We start from the raw sequence: 10972 nt of genomic DNA, 5'->3' as shown, positions 1-10972 counted from the left end.
AAAGTTGCTGGGCATGGTGGTGCACACCTGTAATACCAGCAGCTCAGGAGGCTGAGGTTGGAGGATCACGAGTTCAAAGCCAGCCTCACCAATAGTGAGGCGCTAAGCAACTCAGTGAGACTCTATTTATAAATAAAATACAAACAGGGCTGGGGATGTGGCTCAGTGGTCAAGTGCCCCTGAGTTGTCCCCAGTCCCCCCCATATATATTTGGGAAGAAATTAATGCAGTAGGTTTATTTGTAGATTTCCTTTGGCTGATAGGAGTCTAGAGTTGACTGGAATAAAGGAGAATATATGTCCTCTTGACAGAAAAGAGAGAGAAGAGAAAGATTTCCCTTCACCTACTACTTTTTCTTTTTGTCTTTTCTTTCTTTCTCTCTCTCTCTCTCTCTCTCTCTCTCTCTCTCTCTCTCTTTCTTTCTTTCTTTTCTTTCTTTTTTTTTTTTTTTTTTGGTACTGGGGATTGAACCCCAGGGAACTCAACCATTGAGCCACATGCCCAGCCCCCTCCCCCTCTTTTTCTGAGACATTTTTGCTAACTTGCTTAGGCTGGCTTTTAACTTTCGATCCTCCTGCCTCAGCCTCCCAAGCTGCGGGAGATTACAGGCATGTGCCAACGTACCCAGCAATTTACTGCTTCTTTGTGTGTGAGCCATGTCCCCAGCCCTCTTTTTATATTTTATTTAGAGACAGGGTTTCACTGAATTGCTTAGGGCTTTGCTAAAATTGCTGAGGCTAACTTTGAACTCATGATCCTCCTGCCTCTGCCTCTGGAGCTGCTGGGATTACAGGCGGGTGCCACTGTGCCTGGCTGTTTCCGTTATACTTTAAATTACTTATTTTTATCTAATACAATGTAAAAGTGGTATAAATAGTTCATACTGATTGTTTTAGGATTACTGTCTAGAAAAAAAGTCTATGTTTAGTACTGTGGCAACCACCAATGTACTCTCTCAATTTGACTACTCAAGATTACGTGTAATTATCTTTAAGAAGAGAGTGAGTGATGCACTAGAATCAAAGATACAAAGCCCATTTTTATTTTCAAGGAATATCTTTCCTCTTTAGGATGATAAAATATTTATATTTAACAATATTTTACATTTTCACAGATCATTAGAAAGTCTGAAAAATAATCCTATAACCTGAGAAGTTAAGGACCAATCCTGTTATACAGTGATACCATTCTGTAGTAGTTATAATCCTTTGCTATATTTAAGAAAAAGGCTCTTTTGTATATTCTACTCTATTTAAAAACATAGAGTTGTAGGGCATGGTAGTGCATGCCTGTAATCCCAGTGACTGGAGAGGCAGAGGCAGGCGGATTGCAAGTTCCAGACCAGCCTCAGCAACTTAGAAAGGTCCTAAGCAATGTAGCAAAAATCTGTCCCAAAACAAACAAAAAAAACAAGGCTGGGGGATGTAGTTCACTAGTAAAGTGCCTCCAGGTTAAATCCCTAGTACTGGTAGGGATTTAAAAAAAGTTATACAAAATAAACTACAATTAGAAATAACTGGTTCACTCTCATCAAACTGAAATGCTATATTCAGTGCAATGGTATGTATAATTGAAATCTGAATAATTTGATTAACTTCTTATAAATTCATTTCTCTTAAATCAACTTCTTACTGCTGAAACTGTAGAATCACTTTATGGAACCTATTAGCTTGACAGAAATGAATTACTCCTACTTTTATTTTTTTGTTTTCATCTCTTAGCTCTAGTTCCATCTTTTGCAATTTGGTTATTTCCCATAATTTTGGCTGATGAATTAAGGCAGTTTGAGACAACTTAAAATTCAGTTATTTTACACCAAACGTGCCCTCCCTCCAGTCAGGGATAGAATCCAGGCAAGTTCTCTATCACTGAACTATACTCCCAATCACATAAGCAATGTTTTTGTTATACAGAAATAAACCAGGGTCTAAATGAAATCCTTATAATGAATTTCATTCTCATTAAGCCCAGAAATATACCTGCCTTCAGTCACTCATGGCACCAAAGCCCAAAACCTCAAGGCACCTGAGGGGCTTACCTACACCTCATTCCTAATGCTTTCTGAGCTACCCTCTTAACTGACTTTGGTAAAGATGGGGGATGAGTGTTAAACTCAAGTATTTCCAGAGTCTCTTCTAGCTTGGGACATTCCATAATCATTTTGCCTAATTAGAGCACTTGGCTGAATTTTGTTAATGTGATTAAATCATAAACCTCATAAACCATCACTAAAGCTTACACATTTATTTTAAAATTATTCAAGTATGTATACTATTGTTAATAGTATAGGTCAAATTTTTACACTGACAAGTTATTTCCAAAGGATTTCAAAAGTTGCAGGCTGAAACTACCAGAGGTAGGGTTCCTTGAGGACAGGGCCCTTAAATGCCATAATAAGTATTTGTAGAGAGCATTCCAGATATTACCCCCCAACCTTGTTGTCATCTCAGTATTTTGTTTAAAAAAAGTTGAGATCTAGCTCTTGTTTCTTGGGCCTTTAAAAAAGAATTTTAATACAAATATCAATTACTATATCTATTACTGCTACCTATTCTGCATATTTTCACTCCAATGCCAATTATTAACTATGTTGTTGAACGGTGGTTTTGCCATCCTAAAATCTCCCACCTCCCTTTCTTTTTTGTGGTACTGGAGATTAAAACCAGGGGCACTGTACCTCTGAGATACATCCCCAGTGCCCCTGCTTTCTTGTTTAATTTTATTCTGAGATGGGGTCTCACTAAGTTGGCCGTAGTCTCACTGGCTTCAAACTTGTCATCCTCCTGTCTCTGCCTCCCAGAGGGCTGGCATTACAGGAATGCGCCACCACCATGCTTGACAGTCTTAACATCGTTTTGTTTCTGAGTTTCAGAATGCTCTTTGAAGACAAAGCTATGGTTGGAATGAAAATAATACAGCCAAGGGTGAAGGTTCAGTTTCATATTTCTGGGACCATCTCACAAGATTCAGTAAAGTTAGGAGGATTTCCTCACATTTCCCCCTTTAACATCTGTCCACTTAATTTTCAAAGTTAACAAAGCCTTTTGAAGACCCCAGGCTAAAACTGCGCAGCCAGACTTACTTTCACTTAGGTGTTGATATTATGAAATATGCATCAGTAAATAACCATGAGACAGGGAAGCCCGCAAAGAAAACAAGACCCAGGAAGCGATTTCCGGGCTGAGGTGGGAGGGGCGGCCAATTTCCGGTTGGGGGACTGGCGAGGGCTCTTGCGCAAGCGCGGTCCTCACTTTCCTGGCTCTCTGTCTCCACTGCCCCTCCCCCAAGCCGGAGGGGTCTTGAGGTGACAGCGCTTGCAACTGCGATTCCAGTAGGAAGAGAAGATGGACAAGAGGAAGCTCGGGCGACGGCGATCTTCATCTGGTGAGAAAGGGCTGGAAGAGGGTTGAACATATTGTTCCTACCTAGGAGATGACGGGTGTTGTGTTGCGGCCCCGAGCTTTGAGGTGAGAGGGAGGGCGAGGCGGGGGCGCGCACAATGGAAGGCTCCGGAGTGGCTCCCGCCCCTCGAGTCAGACACTCAGTCCGAGCTGTCATCCCAGCCGTGGCCGCTCTTCGCTGCAACACCCTTTGATTTTTTTCCCCCTTCTCCTGCGAACACTCTCCTGGAGTCTCACGGCCCACGGATCTCCCCGGTTGGCTTGCTGCTCTCCTGCCACGCCTTCCTCGTAATTCCACCAATGTGCCAGTTTCATTTCCAGCTTCTCAGCACCACTTTGCTCAATTCCTTTGATTCTTGCTTTTTTTTTTTTTTTTTTTTTTTTTTTTACCTCTACTCCATTCTCCCCGCTGGCACAGAAGGAAAGGCGGGGCTTGATAATTGCCACTTCGATCCTCAAATAAATGCCTTATTGTATCTGATTCTTCTGAATAGGTTTGCTTAATAGCCTTTTTCTTTTCCAGCCTCCTGCTTTTCCCAAAAGTGACCAAACAAAAGATCTGAAGCCCAGCTGTGTGTGTGTGTGTGTGTGTGTGTGTGTGTACTGGGATTGAACCTGGGGTGCCTGTACCAATCAGCTACATCCCCCGCTACTCTTTATTTTGAGACTGGGTCTCCAGAAGTTTCTGAGCCTGGCTTTGAGCTTGGGATCCTCCTGCCTCAGCCTCCCGAATAGCTGGAATCACAAGCATGCAGTGCCTCACTGGCACTAATGTTTTCATCTCACTGTATTTTTTTTTAAAGCTGTAGATGAACACAATATCTTTATTTTATTTAGTTATTTTTATGTAGTGCTGAGGATCAAACCCAGTGTCTCCTACTTGCTAGGCGAGTGCTCTACCACCGAGCCACAAACTCAGCCCCATTTACAGTATTTTTGATTTTGAAATTGCTTTAAGGTTTAAATAACTATTTTAAGGGTTTTTTTGTTGTTGTTAAGTTGTGGTAATACAAAATCGTTTTTAAGATGTGAAGTAGAGCTCCAGTCAACACACATTTTTGTCAAACATGTCATCCATTAAGGGTACCTCAAATCCTTGTGTTAAGTCCTGTAGATTTAGGAGAGTAGTATTGTAGCACACAGTCTAGTACATAAACTAACATCTTATGACCCAATTACTTCATTTTAAAGTTTATTATTGTACCATTTAGTTTTGTAGATCTGACCTTAACCATTACAAATTTATGTAGGAGAACCTTGTGTCTGAGCATTTCAAACTGTTTTTTGGCTGCAAAGGAGAGTGAATGGGGACTTTGCTTAGACTGTTAAAACTCTGAGATCTCTTTTCATATACAGTTAATGTTTACCACTTTTTGTGTATTTTAGGGATGTTAATCTTTACCTTTGAAAGTATATGTCTGATGTAGGTTTATATTGCATATATCCCTCCAATAGATCAATATTTTTTAATGTCTCATTAAAATCATCAAGTAAAACCAACACATTAGAAAAATGAAGTGTTTATTTGGTGTCGTTTTGTGTTTCTTAACAGAACTTTAGGTATAGTCATACTTAGTTTAAAGCTTTTTTTTTAATAAATGCATTTCATCTTGGTTTATTACATTTGTGAAGCAGAGCAAAATAGTAGCTTTGTTGTCCATCAAATTCTGTTCCTCTTTACCTGATTATACTTAGATTGATTTATTATAGTTATTTTGATGAAAGTAGTTGTGGGAAATCAACTTTGAGAATTAAACTGCTAATCTTTGTAAAATACATTGATATTTATGTTATACCTCTAGAGTTTTTTTTTTAATGATTTCTATTTTGCAGCTCTTCATTCTGAAAAGTATTGTATAGGAACCGTTTCCGAATCTAATGTTACCTAACTGTTCTCCTGCGTGTATCTAGTTTACAATGTGAACATTAATTTTAAAGAACACTGCTGCTTTTCTTAACGATGTGTTTTAATTTTCCCATATAAATTCTCAGGAATAAAATGTACTCAGTTGGTTGAAAGAGATTCTGTGTAATGGTTATATATATGTAGCTGCTGCTTCATGAGGATTTATTGCTAACTGGAATGGAAATAAAGTGATGTTTTCTGGTCATCACAATTCATAAATTCACAGAAAGAGGGGTTCTTAATTTTAATTTTTTAAAAGAATTTTTTAAAAAGATGGACACAATATTTTTCTTTATTTTATTTATTTTTATGTGGTGCTAAAGATTGAACCCAGTGCCTCACATGTGAAAAGCAAGTGTTCTAACACTGAGGTATAACCCCAGCCCCTTAATTTTAATTTTTTTGTTGCTGTAATATATGGATTGAACTCAAGGTTTTGCACATGTGAGGCCAGTGCTCTACCACTGAGCTACAACTCCAACCCTTTTTGTTTTATGTATTTTGAGGTAGGTCTCCTTAAATTGCCCAGGCTGGCTTTTAACTTGTGATCCTCCTGCCTTGCCTGCTTGAGTAGCTGACATTCCAAATGTGGGTCACCCTGCCCAGCTAAGAAAGAGATATTTGATAAATAACATAGGAAGAGTAGGTAGAAGCATGGCAGTAGAGATAAAAGAAGACACAAATTTTGAAGTTTTGTCTATAAGATTGTAATAGGCTTGACTGAACTTGTTTCTCCTAAAAAAGGAAGAACTCTTAGGTTCATCTAGTGTATTGCTTAGAACTCTTTCAGTTCCAAGTAGTAGCAGAAACCAAATTCCAGCTGGTTTAGGCCAAACACAAAATAAGTACTTCTAATTCATGTAACTGATAACTGCAGCATACCAAAGCAGTAAGTAGGTGGGAAGGAAAGACTTCTAGAACAAGCTTGAAAAGAAATTAGGTGAAAGTTTTTTTTTGAAGAATATTATAGATTTTAATTATGTTGATAGGGAGTGGGAAAGAGGTAACTGGTGAGGGAAAGATTAAAGATACATCAGGTAGGAGATAATTGAATCAGTGAGGGTCTAGAAGAAATAGAATAGTAAAATAACAGGTTGGTGAGATATAGTAAAAGGAGCAAGGATTCATAAAGATAGATACAGTTTGAGACGTTAAGGATATTGCAGTCATGGCATCTACAAGATATCTTTTGAGAAAGAATAACTTTTAAAATAGTTTTAGAAACTCAGAATAGGAGGTCAGTTGGGATGAATAAAAGAATTATCAAATCATTTTGAAGTCTTTAAGTGTGAGTTTATAGTTGCTACAACTATGTGACTTCAATAATGCTAAGCAGCACAGGATCAAGAATTTGGAGGGGGGAATGCAGTTTGATTTTATTTAAGGTTAAAAGTTATGACAGGATGTGGGTGCAAAGAATGGGTTCAGTGAGAGTCAGGAATTCATGGACCAAAGGATAGAATGTTGTATAATGAGAGGTTCACAGTTGAGATTCTGTTTTCCTTAAATCTACTCGTGAATGTATAATCATGGAATGGGGATATATAGAAGTTATTGGAGTAAATAGAGATGAGTCCATTGTTTCATTCAGGGATATGTTAGTGTTTGAGGATGACAGTAGATTTTAATGTCAAAGTGGAAAACTATGAACCATATATTTTAGTATTCTAGGAACATTAGTGAAGATCTTGAGTTTGCAAATGTCAGTCAGTCAGAGTATGGGTGAGGGAATATATCCAATTTATGGGGATTTTATTTATTTTAATTTTTGGAGACATTTATACATCTTTTGGGGCACATTATGGTAATTTAGTACCTGTATATGATATATAATTATCAAATCAGCATTTCTATCCATTCAAACTTGAATTTTTTTGTGATAGGTATATCATACTCTTCTAGTCATTTTGGAATATAGATTGTTGTAATCAATAGTTATCCCACCGTGCTATAGAAAAACCAGAACTAATCCCTCTGCTCTGTGATTTGGGCCCTCTTATTGAACTTCCCATTCCCCCTCTCCCCTGCCTTTCAAATTTATGGGAATTTTTTTCTTTTTAAAAATGTATTCATTTTAGATATACATGACAGTAGAGTGTATTTTGACATATTATACATGCATGGATAAATTTATGGGCATTTAAAAGGAAGAATTATTATTATTATTTATTTTTATTTTTTATTTTGTGGTGCTGGGTATTGTACATGCAAGGCAGGCACTCTACCATCTGAGCTATATCCCCAGCCCCATGGAAGAGTTATTGTAATAAAATTAGAATGTTAATTGGAAGTAGTGGTAGTGGGGGAAGGATATTGTTAATTTCTATTCCTGGGTTTATAAAAAGTTGTGTGGGTTGATAAAAAAAAATTGGATTGAGTTAACTTAAGATGGAGAAAATGTCCAAGGAAAACATTCAGAATCTAAGGAGTTGTATTGATTTTGCAAAGGATTTTAGTGGACTAAGAGATGGAGACAAATGTAAATCAGAGGTGTTTTATCTTCTTTGCTGCTTTGGCTAAAAGATGTGACAAGAACAACTGTAGAGGAAGAAAAGTTTTTTTGAGGGCTTATGGTTTCAGGGGTCTTAGTCCATAGAAGGCTGGCTCCATTCCTCCTGGCTCAAGGTAAGGCAGAATAGCAAGGTGGAAGAGTGGCAGAGGGAAGCAGCTCACATGTTGATGAGGAAGCAGAGAGAGACACCATGCTCCAGATCCAAAATATATACCTCATGGCCACTCCCCAAATGTATCATTTTCTCCAGCCACACCCCACCTCCCTTCAGTCACCATCCAGTTAATCCCATCAGGGATTAACACACTATTTAGGTTAAGGCTATAACCCAATAATTTCTCCTCCAAACCTTGCATTGTCTCACACATGAGCTTTTGGGTGACACCTTAGATCCAAATCATAACAAGAGGATAGAGTTGGGTTACATAAGTGAGAGGATGGCAAGGTAATTGGAGAGTGGTGAACGTGATTCCCAGGCTTGATGTTGGAAGATAGAAGATTTAAAAGAAGATTAGAGGAGCATTGACGGGATGGATTATGAATAAAACTGAATAAAGCCCAAAGATCTTATCTGAAACTTTGTTATAATGTTGTCTTAAATCCCTGATGGTTTATTCTAATCTGGGTCTTCCATAGTTTTGTAGTCTGGCAGATGTGGGTTGCATCATCCTGCTTTGTGGGTGCTTATAGTCACAACTCTCTCCTGGGTTGCACTTGGCCCTGGAATATCCTTTCACCTGATTCTGCCTAGGATTTTTTTTTAATTTTTCAAAGCTCAGTTCCTTTGACCTTTCCAAAAGCTATTTCCCAATTAACTCAAACTTGAAAAAAAGTATACCTATTTCTGAAATTTCATGGGTCTTTGCACTTTTTATAGGATGTCAGTCAGATTTCATCATTTATTCAGGTTTGCTAATTTGTCTAATCTATGTTGATATAACTATTACCTGAGTCAGAGGGTCTGTCTGCTTCAACTGATATCTCCGTAGTATCTGGTATGCCAGAGTGTACTCGCTAAGAGTACCACCTTTGGAATCAGACCAGTGGTGAACATCATGGTGACCTTGATTCTTCAAACCTAAATTTCTTAATTTATAAAATAGAGATAATACCATTACAGATCTCATACTACTTTTGTAAGGATTAAATAATTTGTATAAAGCACTTAACATATTATCTGGCAATGATAATTACTATTATTTCAAATAAATTTTTATGGAATAAACAAGTGAATGAATGATTACACAGTCTACTTGGGAAAAGTCATGCTTTTAATTTAGAATAAAAATAATTAGACTTTCTTGAGTGCTAATGCTAATATACTGAGAACAATTTTAATGTAACTATTTTAGTAATAGATACCACTAATTTTGTACTAATTATAGGTAAAATGCAAAATACTTTAATATAGACTATCATTTAACAAGTCGAAAGATGAATATCATGTTTTGCAGATGAGAAACTGAGGTGGTACTGAGGATTAAACCTAGTGCCTTACACATGCTAGGCAAGTGCTCTACCACTTAGCCACAACCCCAGCCTCTGCCTTTCACTCTCTTAATGATGAAGTTTGATGAACATAAATTCTTAATTTTAATGAAACTCTTAGTTTATTTTTTCATTATGGTTAGTAATGCTTGTGTCCTGTTTGAGAAATCTTTGTATACCCCTAAGGTCATGAAGATACTTTATTTTTTAATACTAGAAGCATTATTTTATGTTTTATATTTAAATGTGTGATCCACTTCACATTAATTTTAGATAGGTGTCAGATAGGTGTCAAAGTTGTCCCCCTCATTTGGTTACTGAATTGTTTCAGTATCATTTATTGAAAAAAATTATTCCTTTCCTACTGAATTGCAGTAAGATGCAGTAATTGCAGTAAGATGACTACTTAGATGTGGATCTCTGCCATTTATTTTAATTTTGAAATATGATATATTCCAGTAGACTGTAATTTCTAAGAAATCTTGGATTGTGTTTAATTGGCTCGCTACATTATACTCACTACCTAGTCCAATGACACGATTGACATTCAGTAAATATTTGCTGATTGAATGAAAGAATTTTTAAGAGAGAAATCCATAGGAAGTCTGAGAAATATTTTTAAATAAAGAATTAAAAAGTGTTTTGAGTTACACAGCATGTTTAGATATATAGTAGAATTGAAATTGTTTTTGTAGAATATTGCCAACTTCTAAATATCCACCCCCTTCATAAAAATTAGTTTAGTTAGAGAATTCTATTATGGGACATGAGGTCTTTTGCCAGGAAATTCCTGTTTAATTCTTGGTCAATTTCTTTTGTCACCATACATATATTGTTTACTGGAGGAATTTTTTTTGAGAAACTGCTACTCTTTTAAAACTTGTAATTTTTTTAGTCTTTATGGCTAGCCCTTCAGCTTCAGTAAAATGTATCAGTATAAATTCTGAACCTAATGAGAAGTTAATTTGGAATAAGGAATAGATGTAAAAGGATCTCTTCCACTATTTTAAAAAATCTTTTTCATATCAAATAATAATTTCTGGGATGGGGTTGTGGCTCAGTGGTAGAGTGCTTGCCTAGCATGTGCAAGGCCCTGGGTTTGATCCTCAGCACCACATAAAAATAGATTTTAAAAAATCAAGGTATTGGGCTGGGAATGTGGCTCAGGCGGTAGCGCGCTCGTCTGAAATGCGTGCGGCCCGGGTTCAATCCTCAGCACCACATACCAACAAAGTCGTTGTGTCCGCCGAGAACTAAAAAAGAAATATTAAAAATTCTCTCTCTCTTTCTCTCTCTCTCTCTCTCTCTCTCTCTCTCTCCTCTCTCACTCTCTCTTTAAAAAAAAAAATCAAGGTATTGTGTCCAAAATACAACTAAAAATTAAAATTAAAAAAAAGTTTAAACAAATAATAATTTCTACCATGTTTTTTTATTTTTTTGTAGAGATTGTCACAGAAGGAAAAAGAAAAAAGTCTACATCTTCTGATTTACATGAGGTATGCATTAGTTTTGCTTGTAACCAATAGTTGGTGAAATTGAAAGTGTTTTGCAATTTTTTTAAAAAATAAAATTTTTAAATATGGTAAATCTTTGAGCAGTATTTTGAGGAAAATGATGTTCTGAATAACTGAGCAGCTTTTAAAAATCCATTACAAGATGACTCGT

At 36.8% G+C, this 10972-nt stretch overlaps 1 protein-coding gene across 1 annotated transcript in view; it reads left to right on the top strand.

The window, feature by feature from the left end:
* Nucleotides 1–3235: 3235 nt before the first annotated feature.
* The window catches only part of Senp7 (SUMO specific peptidase 7), a 150622-nt gene continuing 142885 nt past the window's right edge, over nt 3236–10972 (top strand). The window contains exons 1-2 of the mRNA XM_077795332.1: nt 3236–3384; nt 10751–10803. Coding sequence (XP_077651458.1) covers nt 3345–3384; nt 10751–10803 — 93 coding nt within the window. The 5' untranslated portion in view covers nt 3236–3344. The remainder of the gene's footprint in view (nt 3385–10750; nt 10804–10972) is intronic.

Source organism: Urocitellus parryii, chromosome 2 (genome assembly GCF_045843805.1).
Source record: "Urocitellus parryii isolate mUroPar1 chromosome 2, mUroPar1.hap1, whole genome shotgun sequence".
NCBI lineage: Eukaryota > Metazoa > Chordata > Mammalia > Rodentia > Sciuridae > Urocitellus > Urocitellus parryii.
Note: the sequence above shows the minus strand (reverse complement) of the source record. Positions and strands in the feature narration are given on the sequence as shown.